Raw genomic sequence first — 23,228 nt, forward strand, 5'->3', positions numbered from 1 at the left:
TCTTGAATGAAAATCCTTAAACTTGTTCATTATATACTAAATAGAAAAAATAAGCAGAAAGATTCTTGATGTTTTAAATTAAAATTAAGGAATAATAAATATTTGACCATAGTAAAATTTGAATTTATTTAAACAAGATTACAATCTTAGTAAGTAAAAACATACACCATTATTTAAGTTATTATTAATATTTCTTGTAATTGAAATATCTGAATTATGAATAATATGTCAGTTTTGAACCAGATAATAATTGGAGAAGATCACTCGGCACCTTCTCTATCAGTAAAAGTTTGTTAGGTTGCGTGTGTCTAAAGTTGTCAACTGCCGTAGCTATCCAATTCTGGAAAAACAAGCATATCATCTGTGACAGTGTGGGCGAGGGGAAGGAAAACTGTTTAAATCTACTTACAGGTATGGGATGAGGATCCATCAAATGTTGAGACAACGTTTCCAATATATTAACTATGTAATCCGGAATTTCATATGGACTGGCGTCGATTACAGCTAGAAGTCCTAGAATATTGCCCTGTATTGTTGAAATGCTTTCTTTTTTATTGCTAATGACCGGTTTGGAGCATCCTTGGGTAAAGCGGTCCTGAAATCAAACCGTAGCTGTTTAGCATAAGTAAATAAAATTAAAATAAACATTGGTGACTTACAATAAGCACTTGGACATCAGACATATTACATCTCAAGAAATCTCTTAAAACTGCTCTAGTTGCATGCTTCACATCAACATCCAAATCGAACAGAAAGTTCACAATAACGTCACTTATCTACAATAGTTTACAGTTCAAATAAATTCCAATTGGATATAATTGTCAGCAAACAAAAGAATTAAATTATAAATTTCATTTAGATATTTATGTGTAGTGGATTATAACCATTGGAGCAGACTGGGAGAAATCAATATTAGTTAATTTTGACTATTTCTGCACAACTCCAAGAAAGCATAGTCCTGGAGCTGGTGTCTAAGGAAATAAAACAGACTAGAACTCATGTCTTGGACAATATGTCTGTGTCAGGAAGATAAAAAGGTTGGGTATAACCAATAAAAAATAGCCAGCTACACAGATGGCACTGGTAGTAAAGTCCAGAACGGTTTTGGATTCATCTGGGTGTCAGGACTTACAGGGCCGAGGAACAACAAAGGAGGCTGATAAATTGGCAGAAGAAAGTTCAACCAAGGCATCGTGAACCCATTTGTGGCATACCAAATTGTCAAAAAACATAGTTCAATTTGGTAATAGGTTAAAAGTAAGTCTGTTTGAAAGAAATGAATTCCAGGACAGAGGCAAAAAAGTTCATTAAAGAACCATAGCAGAAATAATGACAGAACTAGGTCATAGTAGGACTTCTGAGAGGGTGCTGACTCAAAAGGCAAGACCGTCGCAGCAGGTACATGCCTGTGAAGATATTGCCAGGAGGAAGAAGTGGAACTGTTGGTGCAAAGACTGCAGAATGGAATTTCTTATTCCTGGAAGAGGAAAAACCCAGGCCTGAAGGACACTAATGCAAAAACGCAGATCCATGAAGTAATGGATTAAAAATAAGTTCTCAGTTCAATAGAATTGTATTCCAGTAGGGGATAAAGTTCATTGCAGAAACTAACATCAGAACTAGTGACCCTAGGAAGGAGGAAGACTTTTGACATGGGCTGACTTGTCACAGCAGGGAAGATAGATATTGTTGGGAAGAAGCTGAACATGTCATTTGTTTTTGCAAAGGCTGCAGGCGAGATTCCTACTCCTATCAGAAGCAAAGCCCAAGCCAGAAGGGGACAAAGTTTTGGGGCCTGTTAAGAAACCTTAAGCTTTACGAAGAGCTTTAGAAAATTATGTTGATTACACAATAGGCCAATATTGGTCGTGTTGCACTGTGTGAAGATGCTGACTCATTTTAACTTTTAAACCTTGAATATACTTCCATATCAAATTTTAAAAAATACAAAAACACCCGTATTCGGTTGCTGACGTTTGGTGTAAATCTAATTGTCGATTTTTTTTAACATTGATAATACTGAAGAAAAAAACGTGTAAATTGATTTACCTTAGAAATTCTGTTATTATCGGAGAATAAGTATGGAATGTTGTGAAATACAAACACCTGGGTAAACTGAAGGAGAGAAATCTTCGCATTGCTGCTCAAATTCTGAAAGGAAAAAAGTATAAACACATCAGTTCCCCCCCCCCAACAAATTTGTCCATACTTACATCATTTGTAAAAACAAAGTATATATAATCAAATGTCTTTAGAAAATGCGACTTGGTGTGTACGTTCTTTGCCAAAAAGTTCAAAGATTTTGTACACAATACAGATGTTTCAGAGTTCAAATCGTTCCGTCTTGTTTGGCACAAAATGCCGACCAATTGGTATGCCTCAGGCCAAATTCTCTGACACAAGGATGCCATGTTTAACCAACAGCAAACTGAAAATTTGAAATACAGATTATGCACTTAAATTTTTGAAATGATTTTAACACATTGATTTAAGTCCAACATTTTAGGAAAATGATGCAAGCAAAAAATTCAAGAATTTTTGAGAACCAAGACTAATAAGGGAAGGCTATGATTGTGGGATCATCGATTTCAATGAAATTTTTTTAATGATACTAGGTCAAAATATAAGGCACATTTCCGAGGGTTCAGTCCAATTGGCCCCCAAGAGCCAAGAAAAAAACATTTTAGGAGTAAAAATGACCAAAAATTGCACTCACAAAGCTGTCACTGCTCACAGCCTTGGTACTTTTGAGGATGGACTAAAATTTGGTGAATGCAGTCGATTTTAGCCTTTTCTCAGCTATCCTTTGTCCAAAATATTTCTTTTCAGCAGGAAAGGCCAAAATCTGCTTGAAAGAATCAAAAATTCGCAAGATATGGTCAACGAACTAATGTGATAACCAATGTCAGGATTATGGGGATGAGACTAGGATAGAAGCAGAACTACACAGGCAGAGGAAAAATTACCTTCTGTATTAAAAGTTAATAACTACAGGAGTGGAGGGCTTACGGAAACAGAGACCGAGTATTACAATCATTCCTATTATATACCCTGGTGGGAGATCTAGGAGCAGATTTAACTGGTGGTTTCAGCCGATTTTAGCCTTTTTCAGCTGCTTTTCACCCAAAAAATATTCACTTCAAATACATTTTTTATTCATAGATTCTGTAGATTATCTTTCTTTTAAACAAAAAGGGTGAAAAATCTGGTGGAATAAGCTGAAAATTTCCAGGCTTACAGGATATCTATTGGCACACTTCCACCTTAATTACAACTATTGGGTTGTCCGGAAAATAATGCAGGATTTTGGTATTAAACAAAAAAAAAGAAACTAGTTACTTTAAAGCAATGTTCTTTAATCAAAATAATTTCNAATATTTTATATAGATTTTTTTTAATGAAAACTTAAAATCCTGCATTATTTTCCGGACAACCCAATAAATAAATTAAACTAAAGAAAGATAAAAGCTTCAGAAAAAAATACCATCTATTATTTACTAGAAAGATAATACTAAGTAATTGTTCAACTTATAAATATTTATTATTGGAAAAAAAGCAAACCTGTCTTAAGGAGAAGTTTATTCTTCTTGTATTCTTCATCATCTGCAATAATCAAAACAGATTAAATCGTAAATGATTTACAAGAATATAATACCAATTTCCCATCAACTAAATGATAAACATATAATTTTGTCATGGAGTGCCCATTTATGTATTAAAATTATGTTAACAATATCTCAATTGTAATTTTTATTATAATTACCAATATTTTGTTTCGGTGAATTTAAGAATTTCAATCTTGGTAGGAGGACATCATTAAAAAATTGAGCAGCATGAGGCGATCTTGTCGAATGGACATTGTTAAATTCTACATCAGGTAGAAATATGATATACAATAATCTAAAACAAAGCAGGTTTTTAGCTATGTACAATTTTATCTTATTAATAAAATTGACTGTTATAAATTTAATTTTTAAGAAGGATTTTTGAGCTGGTTACACAAATTTTGGGCGCTATTTAGGGTTAGGTAACATATCCATGAATCAATTTTTTCCTGTGAAGGACGGAGTTTTAAAAATAAAACAGATTTGTGTGGTGTTTGGTTAGTTAATGATTATTTCGAGATCGTGAGATGCGGTCTGGTGTGACGTAGGTTTTAGAAAAACATTTTCTTTAATGTGCCAACGTTTCGATCTTTATTGAGATCATCTCCAGGACCTGGGATTTATAAACATTGTTTAAATTATACAAGGAAAAAAAGTGAATTTACACAATGCTAGAAATTTTAGACTCAATCAAAGTAGACTTTTTGCCCTTTTCCCTAAGCCCTTTTTTAATGTGGGAATTTTACTTATTATTCTTAAATTTCATACAGTTTCCTACTTTTTTTTATGTTTTAAAGAAAGAGTTAATTCGTAAATAAAAGAGGCTCAGTTGAAATCAAAAAGGGTTAATTTGAAGGTAAATAAATGTTAATTTGAAGGTAAAAACCTGTTAGTTTGAAATTAAAAAAGTTAATTTGAATGTTAAAAACGTTTAATGTGAAATGAAAAAAAGATTGATTTGGAGGAAAAAACCTTTTAATTTGGAATTAAAAAAGGTTAAGTTGGAGATGAAAATGTTAAGTTTAAATTGTAAAAGTAATTTAAAGTTAAAAACTGTTAATTTGAAATGAAAAAGATTTATTTGAAGGTTAAAAAACTTTCAGTTTGAAATTATAAAGGGTTAATTTTGAGATACAAAAAGTCAATTTTAATTTGAAAAGGGATAATTTGAAGGTTAAAAACTGTTAATATGATATTAAAGGAGGTTAATTTGAAGGTAAAAATTGTTAATTTGAAATTAAAAGGATATTTTCCAGGTTAAAAAATCATTTGAAATTAACAAAGGTTAATTTAAATGTAAAAAACAAAAATTTGAAGGTTTAAAAAGTTAATCAGAAATTAAAAAGTGTTAATTTGTAGTTAAAAAATGTTAATTTGATTGTTTAAAAAGTTAATTTTAAATTAAAAAACGTTAATTTAAAGTTTGAAAAAGTTCATTTTTGAAATGAAAAAAGGTTCATTTGAATATTGTTTATTAAAAATTAAAAAAGTTAATTTGAAGGTTGAAGGAAGTTAAATTACAATTAAAATGGGTTAATTTGACAGAATAAAACTATAATTGGGATTGGTTATTAAATAAAGTGTTTAAGAAATGTATTCATTGAGAGAACCAAGCCATATCGTGTGGTGTTAAGGATTAAATATTTATCATTAAAAAAATTCTATATTACAAATTAAACGTAAATACTTACTTAGCAATCGCCTCACGAAAGGATTGATAAGGGTTATCTAAGAACGGAGTTACTTTTGTTAAAATATGTTTGTTCAATTCTGCAAGCTTCCAATGATTGGATAACATGGATTGGCACAAAAAATGGGTTTTTCTGAAAAAACAGTATTAATCTTAAAAATAAAAATATAAGCTTGAATGTATCATCATGGCACATTGAATGGCTGGTGGAATATTTAAGAAAATACCAGATGAGGATTTTTTTAAGTTTCACTCAATGTGGTATGAAAAGTGCCATTTATTGTATAATGTAAGGTCTGTTAGTCTGTAGTTGCCGGACTGAACAAATAGATCTGTGCACCTTTCATTATTTTTCTTTATTTCTTGTGCACAGTTTGGATTGTTAGGTCTAGCCCAAGGCGCTAGGGCAAAATTCAACATTTTACCCCTACTTGCTCTATATTTGGGGCCATTTCTATTTATTGTTATTCTTGTTATTCTAAATAACAACTGATTTAACAAAAACATGTTTAACACCAAAATACCTTTGCAGCACTGTAGAAAAGGTAACATCATGCAGAGTCCAATCACTTAAATAATTGTATAATTTTTCCATTGTGTTTGGGTCACGGTTATGCTAGAAATAACATTATCCACTTAATACACAGGTGGTGACATTTTTTTTTAAACTTTGCTAATGGTTTACTACTACAATATTTTATTATTTAATTATAAGGCAAGACAACCTCTAGTCACCTGGGATCTTAACGAATGTATAAACAAGAAACAACTAAAATATTCGTATTAAAGGGAAAACAAATTGTAATCTGTGCATAGATTTTTTGAGGTTATAGAATTTAACGGTAACGACAAAACTACTCACAAATATTCTTGAAAAGCAGGAACTCCATAAATCCATCGTCGGAGATAACTCTTCAATGCTCTGCTTTATTAAAGGCATGACCATGGAAAATATGTCCTCTTGCACTTCCATTTCCCAATATTTCATAGACATAATTGCGCCTGAAATACAATGCAATGATTTTTTTTTTTTTTTTTTTTAACAGGTTTTTTTCTTGTCAATCTGGACACAAAATATTTAATCATTGGGGATCTCTGCTATTGTTGAACTGTTTCTATCTATTTTTTAACAGCTGTTAGATAGAAACTTGATTATTGAAGAAAATCTACTAAAAATCATTTAACAAAGATCAAGTATGTATCGCACCATGTCAAGGCTATAAAGAGGTTCTGAATAAAAAAGTTTGATTAATTTCACACAGTTCTCAGTGTGCTTTGACAATCAAAATTTTAAGACATCTAATAATAATTCTAATTGTTTTAACTAATATTTTAAACATCACCAACACCAATTTCAGTAAGATACAAATGCTTTAAAAGCGTAATATTCAATGATTACAGATGGAAAGAAATATTTGGGTCATGCTGATGAGTTCATAAAAATTATGAGTGGATTTTTTGGTAAGTTTTACATTATAATGAGGAAAGTTTAAGGGCCTACAAATAGCTGGTTTGTACTTCGTTTCCAGGTCTTTCGCGTGTTAAAAACATAACAAGCATATATGCATACTCTTCATACGAAAATGTAGACATTATCACAAATTTTGTTAACTGCACGAGTACACTTTAGACATTGAACAAAATTCAAATCTTTTCATTCGTTGTGAGTAAACACCATTATCTTATTAGGTATTAATCCTAATTCCAATTGTGTAAATAAAAGACTTATTGGGTCTTTCTTCCTTGACCTTCTAGCTGTTTGTAAACTTCTTAAGCATTACATACTAAATGGGNATCGGACCATGGACAATATGAACTTTTTTGTTCATTTTAGGGTGAAGAATCTACTGGAGAAGTTTGTAGCACGAGTAGCAATTCACCCTGTATATATGCTTTTATGCTTTCTTCTATTACATCTTTACTCTTATTCTGCTCGTCTATTACACTCTCCCTTGACTTTCTCTTCACATTCTCTTTCTCTCTCACTCTCGTTTTCTATCAAAGTCTCTCTCCTTCTTACATGCTTCCTCATTTAACGTTTTTTAAGACTTTAATCCAATTATTTCAATTTTTTTAAATCCTACAATATGGCAAACGTTTAAATAAGTCTCATTATTGAGATAATTGCTTGATCAACTCCAATATTATATTTTGGGATTGTTAAAATTAATTTTTGGATATAGCATTGTGGTAATTTATACCATCCAAGTTACTTTAAACGACAACTAATTTTTATAACATTTTTTATTGAAGTATAGTAAATAAGTAATTTAACATTTTTTGTATATTGCCTTTAAGATAATTATGATCCATCAGTTTACGCAATAATGCACTACAATTAATGTTAAAGCATTAAGTATGCTCCCCTCTCCTCTGTTGATGTGGAAAAGACTCTTTCGAAATTTATCTAAGTACGTTTTGAGCTGTAAACGGTGTAGTTTCACAAAAATTATATTTGATATGTCCATTATCAATTTTAGTTCAGATCATGAACTTAATTAAGCTCAATTATTTTTTGGTATAGTATTTTAAATTATATTATTTTGGGTTAATTGAAAATTGTTTGTTCTATTTGCTTCAAAAAGAATATGTATTAGACCAAAAACAATATGTCCCGTCAAAAGAGATAGTGAAATTATTAATCGGTAATTTCGGTGACTTTCAACCTTCTTCTTTTTATATTTTTAGTACAAATTATACGGCATATTTGAGGGTTTTTATTGAATATAAATCCGGGCTCTAGTTATTACCAACCGACGATTTTCATAAAACTTGAAAGACGGCAGACATTTAAAAACTTCTTGTAATGTTGTCACTATAAAACTTTTAAAGCAATTAGCCAGTCTATGGGAACTGAACTCGACTGCCTTTGAGGATTGGGCTCGCTCAGAATTCCTAATTTGAAATTTAAAACCCTCCGTGACGTCGTTTCGTTGCTTTTGAGTCGTCTTTGTTCCTGGCAACACTGAGACACGATTCGCTCCGGTTTTTGACGTAGGTGGGCGAATAATTCTCTATAAAGTGGGCGTCTTGGGTAAACAGGGTTTTAAATTAAAAATAAAATAACTCCACGGTTTTTACCTGTGGGCCAAGAGTTCATCATGAACCCGGCCTGACCTTATTCCTCTCACCGAATCAAGTCATACGACATAAATTATTTTGACTAAGGTGCAAGTTTGCACATAGCTAGCAATATGATTGTTCCACCTGCTTAACCGTTGGGTTATTAATTATTCGTACGCCATTTGGCCCAACTATGATATCATAGTAAATACAAAAGATTTCCTTGAAAATATAATGTAATGTAAAGTTTTTTTTTGAGAATTTTTAGGTGCTAATGCTTGTACTCTTACTAATAAAATTCACATTTTGATAATACCGATATGCTTCTAATTGCATATATAAATATATTTTGAGCTGACCAAATAGACAGGTACATTATTTTTTAGTGTAACTTGTTTCAAGCTTGTATAGAAAATACAACTATTCTAAGCTTTAACTGTTCGATATTTCAATAGATTTCAGATAGTTATTTTGGGAATTGTTTAAATTATTTATACAGGGTGTCCTTTTCAGATGGCCCAGCTAAATTTCTCTTGAACCAATGACGCTATAAAAAAAAAAGTACATGTTTAATATTTTTTATTCTAGTTTCAAACTTTACTTTTTTTTGGAGAAAAGTTATACAGGGTATTTCAGGCCCAGTTCAACTTAAAAATTTAATACAACCCTATACATTATAACACATCATTTTAAAGAGTTTTTCACGCTGAAAATAATGGTGCAATTGGTTTTTCGTCAATTAGTTTGCTATTTATTATCACATTTCATGTTCGAACAGCCTGCTTTCATTTAGGTGAGACACGTCGATCCACTTTTCTCTGTATACCCGTCACACACACAGGTTTTGGCCCAAAGTAAGTGTCCGTAATGACATAAGGACGTAGAAGACATAAGGAAGTAGAAGGAAGCGAGAAATCGGACACCCCAGCAAGAAAAGGGGCTGCTATACCGCTGATACGACCAGAACCCTTGTGAGGCATAGGAATCCACACAATCGATGAATACCTCAGACAGAAGGATAAAAAGAAAATGAAGGAACAATGGAATTCACTCATTGTACACAAACAATCCATAAACCTCCTAACAAAGTTTGCAAGGAAAGAAGTGAAAGAATGTACCGAAGAACACAGGAAAAAATTGCGAATCCTAGCATTCGTTATCTTTGTACACTAAATACATGTTCACTTGGAGCATTTTTCACAAATATGACGGTTTGGCTTAGTGGAACGGTCGTCGTTCAGGCCACATGCGAGTAGTTCGTAGACCTACCACCTAAACCACTGCTGCCTATAATAAAGATACAACGGTGAAGTTTGTATCTTCCTATCTTTACATCAGCGAAACCAATCCAGTTGTTTTTGCGACTATAACCAAATTTTTTCGATTATAGAGTGCTAGCGCCTCCAAATGAGAATTTGAAAGAAATGGGAAACGTGTATCAAACCGGGTGCCGAAGGCTTCCCGTATTTACTCAGAGCCCTTAAAAGGACATGAGGATCTTAACGTCCGTATCTAGCCTTTTCGGCCCTACCGGACGTTTTGATTCTCAAGATGAGAGATGACGCACCTCCGCTCGTGACTGGATGGTTGTTACAGCCACAAGTTTTGGTGTAGAAGCTGCCCCGGCCCCTCACTCTCCGCCTTTCCATTCCGAGTGGATGGGGCTGTATTAAGCATCAGACCGTGTGCCGCACGGGAAAGGGTAACCTCAGGTAGTTGAAATGCTGGGTCGTCCTCCCGGCTTCCTAGGTAGAAAAGCCGACTCTATTTGCCAGAGTATTGGGGCTCCTCCAGCGTAAGAACTTCCGGATCCGCTACGGCCGCGGTTTTGTTTAAAGTGGATTTCTAACCACCCCCTAGAGGACTCTCTACAAACAACTGCCCTCGGAAGGAAACCGCAAACGGTACTCACGAGCAACAGGTTTGTTTCTGTTCCGCGAACGAACACTACGTTCTCGCCAGGAGCATCGCCACTAAGCCACTATGAGTCCATTCGGATGTAGCAGGGTTGAACTTGGAATACTTTCTGCTACCCCATAGTTCAGATGGTTATACACCCCCCGTCAATGCAGACCGGATCTGGTACCCTAACTCTCGTGTGCCTGGGATAAACCCCTGCCCTCCGTCCGCTGACGGTCCGGAGGCCGACAAGAATCCAGCTTGTGCTTTAGAGAGGTTGTCACGTCCTCAAGGCTGCACCGTTATTTTGCGCCTGGAAAACTCCCTTGTAATCAAGGGTTTGGAGAGGTCGCAGAGAAGAGAGAAGGAACCCGGATTGAGAAAGGGAATGAACGAGGTACACCTTTTCAGTGCCTCCCGCCTTGTCCACACTGTACCAGCCATCGTCGCCGTAGTTCCACATTAAGAGGGCTATGACTCCCCTGGGTGGATGAAGGAGATGAGATGGCCGTTCAAGAGCCGAACGAATCGCACTGTCCCGACCAGTCATCTCGAGGAGGTGAATCCGAGCCTGTGTTGCCTCCCGACCCACTGGTGGGATTGGGACTTCAATCTGAGGTTACCATTCTCCACATTGGTGCGCTCAGGTGGGCGACCGGAATCCCCAAGACTTTACAGACTCGCCCTCTCGGGTGCCAGCTACTTCACAAAGGCCACATCGCCCACACTGAAGCGTTCAGGGGGAGAAGTGCTCAGTATCTCCATAGTGGGTAACGGTTGTCCTCAAGATTTCACTTGTGAATGTGGATGGTTCGTTCCCGAGAATTCATCGTCAACAAGACAAGAGGATCTTTAGCGTCCGCACCTGGCCTTTGGCTTTATCGGACGTTTTGATTCTCAAGATGAGAGCTGACGTACCTCCGCATACGACGGAATGGTGTTACCGCCGCAGCATTGGTGTAGAGGCGCCCCAGTCCCTAAGGGTCGAGACAACTTCGCTCTCCGCTTGTCCATTCCGAATGTAGGGCCCGCATTGTGCACCGAAATACATCAGCCTGTTCTCCCGCGTACTCCCTAGATAGAGAAGGCCGCTCTTTCTCCCTGAGTATAGGGGCTCCCCTAGCGTAGAAACCTCCGGGAACGCCCCGGCCGCAGTTTAGTTTAAAGTGGAATTGCTAACCACACCCTAGATGAGCACCGCCTACGGTAAAGTCTCTTATCGAGCTCAGCCTACACCTGCCATGCGCATTCGAGGAACGCCATAGGCTCAGCCTAAGTGGTCCGATCCTTCGCTTCCCCAAGGGTACCACACCGATCATCCGCACAACTTGCAAAGCATACTCGAGTCCGAGACACCGATTCACTATCCGTTTCCGTTCGCTTACTCACGCATTCGCGGGACTATTCAGCATGATCATCGCGTCCTCAACGCTTACTCGATGTCGTCCGGTCGCAACGTCTCCCGTGAGGCCGGGGGTAATTATGCTGGCCATACGCAAGCTTCACGAAGGTCACAAATAGAAGACATCCTCTGTCTAAGTTCCCGCCAGGGGCGTCACCACGCGCCACCACGAATCCATTCCCAGTATAACTAGGGCTGAATTTGGAAAGTTTAATTACCCCGTGTACGACAATAATTCCTGAAATCTCCCTTTTTCTGTAAGTTATGATGCCCAGTATAAATATGCCGATTTTATATTCTCAGCGTCTGCCCGCCACTAATAAAAAGTGAAAGTTTCATCGAAATCGGTTCATTAGGTTACTATTTTATCATTAACCCACAACATTCACTTTTACATAAAATAGAAAATAAAAAGCAAAATCAAACAAAAGTTAATCCTCATTTTTATAATGGATTTACTTAAGAATAGTAAACATGAATGTTACTCATTTGGTAAACAAACGCACTTTTCTCCATTCTAATTCCTTTTCTCGTATTTTCTCCATTTTAGTCCAGTTGCATATTGGACCAGAAGTTCGCAAATTATTGTGAGAATGAGTCATTGAGGTTACAGGCAAGTGGATATCGCAGAGGCAATTGGCGTTTCTGAGAAATGGTGGCTTCAGCCCGATTCCGAGAAACTGGAAGTGCCAAAAGGACGCTTGATAGTGGATCTCAGCGCTTTAAGTCCCTAAGGGAGGACAGAAATATTACCATTACTGCAAGACGGAACTCTTTCCATAGGGCCCCCAAATTCTAAATGAAATCAAGATGTGTGTGGTGATTAGTGACCGTTAATCGATAATTATTCAGAAATCGTGAGATGCGGTCTGGTATGATAGGTTTCAGAAAAACATTTTCTTTATCGTGCAAACGTTTCGATCTTTATTGAGATCATCTTCAGGGCTCAAAGTGTTTGTTTTCTGCGTAATTGTGCCATTCTTGCGTGTCGTGTTGAGAGTGCCACGCATGACAGAAATCAACATGTTTTGGCAAGGACTTCATCAACACAAACGATTCTAAATCGTTTATGGGAAGTTGGCCTCACATCAAATTCGTCCATTGAAAATTATGATCGGAATTTGTAGGTGAAATAAAGAAAAACTGATAAAATACGTGTTTTAAATGCTTTATTCCATATGTCAAAGAAAACTAAATAATGCAAAACTCGTATACAAAATTATAAGACTCTTATTTACATACTATATCACACTCAAGCGTTGGCACGTCCCGAGCAGTTTGCAAAGCGTATTTTCGTTGGTAAATAATAAAAAGCAAATTAATAATGGTATCCAGATGATTGGGAGTAAGACGGTGAAGGCCTAGAGCCTGGGAATCCGCCAGGGGCTGGGAATCCGCCGACTCCCGGGTATCCGGAGATCCCTTGGGCCTGAAGGGACTTAAGGATTGCTTCTGGGATCGGAGGAGGAGTCGGAAGATGAGCTCCTTGGGCCTGGAAACCGTTCTCGTCCGCGGTGTAAGTTACGGTGTACGTCTGTCCGTCGGGGCCGGTGTAAGTATAAGACCCTTGGGCTGCTTGGGATTCGGGGCCGGTTTGATGGCCGCTCTCTTGGGCCTTGATTCCGTTGCCGGTCTCGTAGCTGCAAAAAAAGACAAATCATTAGCAAAGTTACGGAAAACTATGATCCACTTCTGAAGAAACTACGATCGAAGTGATCATACTGTCGTTTGCATGATCTACTGTCATCACTGTTTTGTTCAGTGAGACATTTCAGTGAATAATTTGTGTTCGCGAAGTCTAGTATGATGAGCATACTAACATGATCAAAAAGTACACAAGTTTTTTTGCTTGACTTTTTGTTAAAGTCTTAAACGAACTGAGTTTACAATTTTCAGGATGATTACTAAGACAAAGTTTAGACCATTAAGTTTTAAATTGATTTGATGCCTGTGTGTCCGATTTAAAAAAAAATATTTGACTCCACGGAAATAAAATGATAATGTATTAGTTTATAAGTGAAGTACCAATGGATTAATAAAACCTAGCTTAGAGAAAAATTAATACATAGTTGATAAACCAAAATTAAAAAATTAAGTAATTGTAAGTTGAATATTTTTAAACAAATCTACTGCCTAATTAATTCACAATCTTCTAAATATATTTGTTTTCTTACATTAAAAAATTCAACGAAAATATGTCAAAATTGATTTTTAAACTAATATATTCATATTAGATATGGAAAATAAGTTTTAAGAAAATATCCCAAGGGTAGTGCTGGATGCGAGGTACCCTTAAAGGAAGATATAGGAAAACTATGCAATATTGCGACATTCCTCCTGTGAAATATCGGCCTCGTGACCCGGGCGACCCTTTCACCCCCGGGCGTGTCCGCAAACGGTTGTTACTGTTTTTTGTACCCCTGTTGTAAATCGGAAAGGTGAACCAATCAACTCGTTCACACACGGCGGGCATCGTGGGCATCGTGTTTATTGCGATCGTCGAAGACATTTAGACGAAAGGTCTCGTCGTGATCTCCTTAGGCCCAGGATGTCGACCCATCATCCGTGATTTATCCAATAATTATCACCGGTTCACGCCAAGTAGGCATTTCTGACTATACATGATTTAAAATTTAGCCGGGGGGTAAAGTCTTCCGTTTCCGAAGTTGTGACATTTTTAAATTTCACGCATGATTTTAAAAAGAACAACTTATATAAAACAATAAACTGGATGTGAAAAGACACATTCATCAGAACAAGAACATAAAGATGCTTTTCCGGTAACACAACAGAAAGTATGAAATGAGATTACCTATAAGAGTAAGATCCATCTCCATGGTTGGGGTTGTTTTGGTATGACAGGATTGGGATGACGGGACCGGACGGACCTCGGAATCCACCAGCACCCGCACCTCCGAAACCGCCGGCTCCTCCGGAAAAGCCACCGGAACCTCCTGAAAAATGGCCTGCGCCTCCAGAAAAGCTTCCACCGCCGCTTCCAAAATGAGGAGCCGAAACGAAACCGGCTCCAGAGCCCGAGGAGCCCCTTGGAGGAAGATACGACGTGAGCTGAGCTGCGAAAGAGCCAACTGCCAAAACGGCCAAGTTGATAAATACCTGAAATAAAAATTCAATCGTGAACATACACATAACTAAAATAATTTCACATAACAGCAGTGACCGTCAATAAGTATCAGGAAAACACAATCAAACCAAATGTTGGGTAATATCACCCAGTCGTTTTTTCATTGACACACTACAAGACTTCTATGATTGTTTTCTATATTTCTGAATAGAAAAACAAAAGTTAAGCATTTTAGACCTGTCTTTACTGCTGTATTTTGTCTTTAACTGAAGCATAAACTCTGGGCAATTTATGGGAAGTAATTAGTGGCTTCCACAACCTAATTAAGCAGTTTAACTACCTTAGTGCCTTCTTAACATTTGTCGAGATCTCCAAAATTGATACCCCAATCGGATAAAAAGATGCAAGATACCTTTAAGGTTCTACATAATATTGATGTTTTATTAAACTGAAATTATTCAAAAACTTAAAATCCAATCTTTATTATGCATTATTAATTATTGCATATTTTCTAATGTATCGAAAGTTAAAATTGCATTTTCATTGTATGTCTGATTGAGACAGTTTTATTTTATGAATAACTGCTACATTCCGTTTAAAAATTTATAAAATCCAATAAACAGATTTTATGGCATATTCTCTAGATCATGTATTATTTTTTAAAAATTCATTTTATGACAACATGTCTAATGTTGATAGGATTTTTCTTCAATTCCAAGGAAATTTTTCAACAAGACAATGTTCGCTTAATGATGTATGTTTAATGTTTTGCATAAAATGAACTTATGACTTTTTTGTGAAATACTGAGAATTAAGTCAATCAAATATCATTTTTAAGTCGTAGGAATAAAGTTAAAAAAAATAATTTGTACCAATGTGTAGAGATTAGTGACCGATAAGAAAAAATTTAAAATTAACATTAACAAGCATTTTTATTTAGAAATCGTGAGATGCGGTCGGGTGTGATGTAGGTTTCAGAAAAACATTTTCTTTATCGTGCCAACGTTTCGATCTTTATTGAGATTATCTTCAGGGCCTGGGATTTACAAACAATGTTTACATTTAACAAATACATTTAGGATGTGGAAAAGTGAATTTATACAATATAAATTATATTTTGCATTGTATAAATTCACTTTTCACCATCCTAAATGTATTTGTTAAATGTAAACATTGTTTGTAAATCCCAGGCCCTGAATATGATCTCAATAAAGATCGAAACGTTGGCACGATAAAGAAAATGTTTTTCTGAAACCTACATCACACCCGACCGCATCTCACGATATCTGAATAACCATAATTTGTACCATTAAAAAATATATTGTGGTTTATTTTAAAAAATGATTTAAAATTTAAATATAATGTACAAATGTATTTGATTTTATGTAAAAAAAATACAAAGGAAAAGTTAGCTGTTAGAGTAAAATTTGAGAAAATCTGTATTTTTACTGTTAAAATAGATTTTAAAGGTAAAACTCCTTTGATACTTAATTTTTCTAAAGGAATTCTTGCTGAGGAGCATTTGTTTTTGAAAAAAGTTCATATTTCTTAAAGAGGGCATAAATTTAAAAAAACGTATATAATTAAAACGAAATATAACATAATATAATATAAGAACAATTTTAGATTGGGACAAATTTGACAAGTTATGAAAAAGAAAATGGCAACAAAATGTTTGGTAATCCAGAGAAAATTTATTTTATGTTTTCTATTATATAACAAAATCCTAAAACTTTGCAAAAATTTATGTTTTCATTCCTTTTATACTTTGAAATATTTCAAATTTGTAGGTTCTATACTGCGAAAGAAATATAAAAAAAAATGAACTAAATCGAAACAAAAAAAACCTTTAAGCAACCCAACATGCTCAAGAAGAATTGTCAAAATCTCAAAACCATTTATTTTTATTACTTTGGCAAATCATAAACGCCCATTTTCAAAATGTTCATACAGATATTAAAAACCAAATGTGCAGAAGTTAAGAGGAAACAAATTTATAAAAACTAGTGATTAGTACAAAAAGTATTGAATTTGCAAGAATGTGAGTGTCAAAACAATTTTATGATGTGAAAATGAGTGAAATTTTTATCCAAAACGAATTTTTCAAAACGATTTTTTAAAAGTTTCAATTAAAAAACTATAATAAATATGTTATTAAAATTAATTAAGTATTTGTAGTATTGAATCAAAGTTATTTATTATTATAAATTTATTAATAAAAATGATGATATTTTAGATGTGTTGTTGGACATTTATCGTACATATTCTTATTGTATTATATACTAAGATCGAGGTTACATGACAAAATTCATATAGTTTTTATTATCGGGTTTAAAATCAAATTTTTAACCCATTTCTAAAATCTTTATCTAAAAGAGTTATAAACATTATAATGCTCAGTTCGGTGTGTTGTACTCACGATAGTCTTCATGGTCCTGCTCGGTTGTTGGATGAAGAGTGAGATGACCGTTGGAAGATCGTTGATGAGTATATATACCTGGGAGTGAGAGGAGCCTCCCGCTCTAGTTCTTCAAGGACTTGCTCCCCCGCGAATAATTTCTCAAGCCGGCCACCCCTTCTTTTGGTTTTTATCCCTCCAAGAATTTGGATCAAAGCCAGATCTGTCCAACGTTCGCATTCCGCGAAACGAGACCGTGGGGCGAAGACGTTCGTGGTTCCTAGTACAAATCGGTTGTTGGCTAGTTGTAAAATGAGTGGTACTTTAAACCGTAAACTTGGAAGTGAATACTGGAATATTACATAAATATATTAGTGGTTGCGCTGTGTTTTTGTTTTTTTTGTTTGTAAATTTAAATATTCAATTGTTAGGATTTAATTTTGCAATGATAACAGACTTATCAATAATATTTTATTTTTACATCTTTTTATATTTGTTTAATTTTGTGAAAATTACCGATTTTCTTTTAGAAGCGAGATGAAAAACACCTGTATTTATGAATATATAATATGCATTGCTGTACTATGAAATATATTATAAGTGTACGTAATACATAAAAGAATTTCCTGTATATTACGTGAACGAAAGAATGTTGTAAGTTCTAAATACACGTTTGCAATGTATTATATGAATTGTTTTGTAATAAAACTTATATTAATTATTATATTCATACTGAAATTAAGCAAACAATAGTTTTTTATAGTTTGAAAAATATATTATTTATACTTTGTACTTTGAGAAAATCTATTGGTTCTATTTGGTTCTTTCCTAACCATAACGATTATTTCATATTAATAATTTAAAAAAAGTTATATTCTAGCTGCAGTGGAGTTCCATCATGTTTGTTTTTACATCAATAAATCAACATTGAATCATTATTTAATTTAATAGTAAATAATATTATTATAAATATAACATTTGAATTTAAACTAAATGTTAAAAATAAACGAAATAAAATTATAGCAAAGAAATCAAAAGACATCCATCATTTATAACAAGATTTCAAGCATTTTTTCCACTTCGAAATTATAAAAATGTTTAAACTAACAATATATATTCATAAACCATATGTTATAATTGATATCATATCAATTTCCCGTTACGTCATTGACCATTTATTTATAAATTAATAACAAAAACCAATTTGAAAATGAAATAAGGCAATTGATTTTGTTGTTTAGAACAGTTTTTTTTCAGTGTATTTTTGTACAGCTTCTTTTTGAAGGAAAATCTGTTGCACTGTTATATATTATAAAAATTTTAGTTAAGCCCACCATTTTCCAAAAATGTATACATAATCCTTATAAACTTAATTGCCACATTTCGTAGTTGCTACGATTTTTCATAATAAGAGTATTTTTTCTATTGTTATATATATATATATTTTTTTTTAAATGTAATCATATCGTGATTTTTTNTATATATATAAAACAATAGAAAAAATACTCCTCTTATTATGAAAAATCGTAGTAACGACAAAATGTGGCAATTTTATTCATATCATTTTATAAAAATTACGTAGTTTTTGGATTGAATTTGTTTACTAAAGTTTTATACTAATTTCTTAAAAATTAATGTAAAAAGAAAACGAAAATACTATCTGCTTATATATATTTATTTTTCATTGAAAAAAAATCATGATATGATTACATTTTAAAAAATAAACACGATTTGGTACATTAAATCGAAGTTTAGAATAATAGTTTTGAAACCAATGCAATTAATGCAACTATCACTTGTTATTCACTTGTATTTGCAATTTACCAAATTATTATTATTAGCATACAATAAAATTAAAGGTTACCTTAATCGCCTTTCTTTGAGAATCATGTTTTTTATAATTACCTCATTATTTACGAGTTTTATTATTCAAGAACTTAAATTAAACTAAAATAAAATAATTCATATGTTTTCAATAGTTGCTGTAAAAATTAAATTGTATTTGTAGTTTTTGGAACATAGCATAGAACCAAGGTTGGCCTATCATCCGACCAAAGTTTCAGTTGTTTTATACATGGAACAGCTTGGAGTGTATTATGATTGATAATCCAGTACGATTGCAAATCAATTGCATACAATGATTTATTAATATTTATTTTATTTATAAATCTCGCTGGGTACAAAAATGTAATAATATTCAAGTAAAATGATTTAAATTTTAAAATGACTTTTAACTATTTGAATAATCGGGCTCGTTCATTATTCCATGACAAATCGATCGAACGGTTGAATTGTGAGATGCACATGTTCATGTCATTGATAAAATTAGAATTGACAGTTCTGACATTCTTATGAGTGAAAGTAACCGGCTCCTTGATATTAATTTTTGAAAAAATATATTCCATCTTATTTATACACACAACTAAAAACTTTTGAAATTTCAAATATTGGATTATGTTTACAGTGTCTGAAATTCACTCTTTTAGGAAAGCCTAAGAAACATAGAATGCCACATATTTTAAATCTCTCATACAAACTGAAGTAAATTTCAAATTTTAATAATGTAAAAAAATATTTTAATAAGTAAAACATTTTTTTATAGTCTGTATTTTGAAGGTGTTTCTTTATTAATTGTTATTTCATTTTTTATTTCCCAAGAATACATTTTTGTATGGGCACGTCAACGTTTTAACAATGTACAGATACAATATGATATAGACAATAAATATAGAATAATTAAAATTAGATTCTGTTTTGTAAGCAATTACAATAAATAATTACATATTCATATATCACACTAAAATTTCGCTTTCAGAGCATACTTTTATGAAATAAAGAGATTGCCAACAAGATATTTGAACTTTTTTTTTACAAATATTTTATCAGGTAATTATTTGTTTGTCATTCAGATAGATATATAATCCTATCCCCATAACCTCAAATCCCTCATATATTTTTTACTAAAGGGTTGCAAATTGTTTATCGTTTTTTTGTAAAATGATCATATGTTACTTTTATGACAATATTCAGATGATTTTTTCCGACACGTTTTATACTTAGATATATGTAGAGAAAAGTGACAGAATGTCAAGTCTTACAAAAACGTTCCACAGAAGTCCTTTTGTCTTTTATCCATCATAATAGCCTTAAAAACAGTTTCTGTATTATACAAGCATTTCATTTATTAATATACAATTTTCCCAAATTATAAGAACAAAGGACATTATTTCTTGAAACAGAGAGTGGTAATTTTCTTTCCCCTCAATCAACACAATATATTTTATTTATTCAGAAATCGTGAGATGCGGTCTGGTGTGATGTAGGTTTCAGAAAAACATTTTCTTTATCGTGCCAACGTTTCGATTTTCATTCAGATCATCTTCAGGGCTCAAAGTGTTTGTCTTTTTTGTAATTGTGCCATTCTTCGTGTTTAGAGTGCAGAAGAATGGCACAATTACATAGAAGACAAACACTTTGAGCCCTGAAGATGATCTCAATAAAGATCGAAACGTTGGCACGATAAAGAAAATGTTTTTCNTAATCTCAAATCCCTCATATATTTTTTACTAAAGGGTTGCAAATTGTTTATCGTTTTTTTGTAAAATGATCATATGTTACTTTTATGACAATGATATATGTAGAGAAAAGTGACACAATGTCAAGTCTTACGAAAACGTTCCACAGAAGTCCATTTGTCTTTTATCCATCATAATAGTCTAAAAACAGTTTCTGTATTATAAGCATTTCATTCATTAATATACAATTTTCACAAATGATAAGAATAAAGGACATTATTTCTTGAAACAGAGAGTGGTAATTTTTTTCACTTCAATCAACACAATATATTTTTGTGTAGAGATTAGTGACCGTTAATCGATAGTTATTCAGATATCGTGAGATGCGGTCTGGTGTGATGTAGGTTTCAGAAAAATATTTTCTTTATCGTGCCAACGTTTCGATCTTTATTGAAGATGATCTCAATAAAGATCAAAACGTTGGCACGATAAAGAAAATGTTTTTCTGAAACCTACATCTCACCTACATCTCTACCTACGTGCACCAGCCGCATCTCACGATTTCTGAATAATTATCGATTAACGGTCACCAATCACCACACAAATATATTTTATGTTCAGCATGATGTAGCACAGTGATGACGGTCGGTCTCCAACCCATCCAGCTCACCTACGTACACCATGTGAGACAATTTTCCATCCATAAACCCGAGTGCTTTAGGGACTGACCGGTACTAAAAAAAAATTGAAAAAGAAATTCACAAATTTTCAACGATCCAGTGCCATTTTGAAAAATACATTTTTTTTAAAGTAAAATTAATTTTACACCGTTCTTTTTAAATATTTAACGCAGCTTATAAAATTTAATCTTCCATGTTTTGTGCTATGAAAAATATGTACAAATTTGTATTTGTTTAATTTATTTTTATACAAAAATAAAATAACACACTACGAATATATTCGAAGGAATAAACAGCATACTGCTTCAGTCATTTATTTATTGATGCCGATGCATTTAGGGCCAATCTGGCTCCTATACAACATATAAAATTTTATTACACTAAATAAAAACTATTCAATAAAAACAATTAAAACAGGATATATTATAAATTATGGAGTTTGCTTTGTACAAATTATCTCCGAAGGTGTCAGTCGAAGAAGAGGCAATCAACAAAACAATAAAGAAGAGTACTACATACAGTTCGAAGCCAAATGGAATTTGCCAGCTAAATTTCCTGTCAATGATTGTGAAGGCTTGAACAGTACACAACAGGCAGTACAATGTACAACGTTCAAACCTAGCTTCCGTCAAGTCCACATCTCTTTAGAGACGATGAAATTAAACTATAGACGTAGATACACTGCACCTACGCAGAATTCCTGGTTTGCTCAATTTCAGTTGGAGGGTTTTTAATGGTTTAGCGTTCTTAATGTATAACCGTTTATTATGAGAATGTTCCCAATAGAAATATGTAAGGAATTTAAATTGTGCCAAGTTTAGATAGAAAGAGCAAGAGTGTGAGAGTGGTGAAGACAATATATATTATCTTTTTTTTATAGTCGCATAATTCGGTCTAATTTGACCACTCTTTCATGTGATGTGTGTGTGCGATAATGAGAGAGAAAGAGAGAACGAGAGAGAGATAGAGAAAAAATAACAGGAGAATGGGAAAGAGATATAGAGAGAGAGAGAGAGAGAGAGAGAGAGAAATGGAGAGAATGAGGGAGAGAGTGTTAGGGCGAGAAAGAGAAAAAGAGAACAATTAAGAGAGAGAGAGAGAGAGAGAGAGAGAGAGAGAGAGAAGGAGAGAATAGGAATGAGATGGCGTGAGTGATTAAGAGAGAGAGAGAGAGAGAGAGAGAGAGCGAGAGAGAGAGATCGTTTAAAAGAGAAAGAGGACTAGAGAGAGCAATTACGAGAGAGAGAGAGAGAGAGAGAGAGAGACAGACAGAAATGAATGAAAGAACGATGGACAGAGAAAAAGGGGAAGGCAATTATTGAATAAAAAATTATTAATAATGTCACAATTCGACCTATTTTGACCACTCTTTCAAAGAATAACTAATGAACTAGAATCCACAGATGTACAAGGAGGGTTAGTGAAAGAGAGAGAGAGAGAGAGAGAGAGAGAGAGAGTGAGAGAGAGAGGAGAGAGAGAGAGAAGAGAAAGAGAGAGAGGGGATAGGAGAGGAAGGGCGACAGGGAGAGAGAGAGAGTGAGAGTCAGAGGGAGAGAGAGCAATGGAGAGATTGAGGGAGAGAGTGCTAGGGCGAAAGAGAAAGAGAGAGCAATTAAGAGAGAGAGGGAGAAAAAAAAAGAAGGGGAGAATAGGAATGAGAGGGAGTGAGCGATTAAGAGAGAGAGAGAGAGAGAGAGAGAGAGAGAGAGATCGTTTAAAAGGGAGAGAGGACTAGAGAGAGAGCAACGAGAGAGAGAGAGAGAGAGAGAGAGAGAGAGAGAGAGATAGAGAGAGAAAGCGACATAGAGAATTGGATAGAAAGACAGACAGACAGATTGATAGATAGATAGATAGATAGATAGATAGATAGATAGATAGATAGATAGAGAGA

The 23,228-nt window shown here is 33.9% G+C and overlaps 2 protein-coding genes across 3 annotated transcripts; both read right to left on the reverse strand.

Moving 5' to 3' along the window:
* Positions 1 to 101: 101 nt before the first annotated feature.
* LOC112127430 (proteasome activator complex subunit 4A-like) lies at positions 102 to 7,067 on the reverse strand. Of its 2 annotated transcripts, none has more exons than XM_024228423.1 (11): positions 6,866 to 7,067; positions 6,158 to 6,297; positions 5,820 to 5,911; positions 5,297 to 5,428; positions 3,764 to 3,900; positions 3,562 to 3,603; positions 2,214 to 2,428; positions 2,050 to 2,151; positions 660 to 776; positions 410 to 595; positions 102 to 340 (listed from the first exon to the last, which is right to left on the reverse strand). In XM_024228423.1, the coding sequence occupies exons 1-11, from the start codon at positions 6,870 to 6,872 to the stop codon at positions 215 to 217; spliced, it is 1,296 nt and encodes a 431-aa protein (XP_024084191.1). In that variant the 5' UTR covers positions 6,873 to 7,067; the 3' UTR covers positions 102 to 214. The 2 variants fall into 2 exon arrangements, with proteins under 2 accessions (XP_024084191.1, XP_024084192.1); XM_024228424.1 differs by having other exon boundaries at positions 6,797 to 7,067.
* A 5,744-nt stretch (positions 7,068 to 12,811) lies between these two features.
* Positions 12,812 to 17,218, reverse strand: LOC106665180 (pupal cuticle protein 36-like). The gene is made up of 3 exons (XM_014391425.2): positions 17,164 to 17,218; positions 14,472 to 14,776; positions 12,812 to 13,299 (listed from the first exon to the last, which is right to left on the reverse strand). The coding sequence occupies exons 1-3, from the start codon at positions 17,173 to 17,175 to the stop codon at positions 12,978 to 12,980; spliced, it is 639 nt and encodes a 212-aa protein (XP_014246911.1). The 5' UTR covers positions 17,176 to 17,218; the 3' UTR covers positions 12,812 to 12,977.
* Between the last annotated feature and the right edge of the window lie 6,010 nt (positions 17,219 to 23,228).

This window comes from Cimex lectularius, unplaced genomic scaffold (assembly GCF_000648675.2).
Source record: "Cimex lectularius strain Harlan isolate CLEC.00 unplaced genomic scaffold, Clec_2.1 scaffold218, whole genome shotgun sequence".
Classification (NCBI taxonomy): domain Eukaryota; kingdom Metazoa; phylum Arthropoda; class Insecta; order Hemiptera; family Cimicidae; genus Cimex; species Cimex lectularius.

Coding starts and splice junctions, on each gene's coding strand:
- LOC112127430 (XM_024228423.1), bottom strand. Junction 2,152..2,213: donor ACTTTGTTTTTACAAATGAT/GTAAGTATGGAC, acceptor TTTTCCTTTCAG/AATTTGAGCAGCAATGCGAA. Junction 341..409: donor TGGATCCTCATCCCATACCT/GTAAGTAGATTT, acceptor TTGTTTTTCCAG/AATTGGATAGCTACGGCAGT.
- LOC106665180 (XM_014391425.2), bottom strand. Junction 13,300..14,471: donor GATGGATCTTACTCTTATAG/GTAATCTCATTT, acceptor CTTTTTTTGCAG/CTACGAGACCGGCAACGGAA.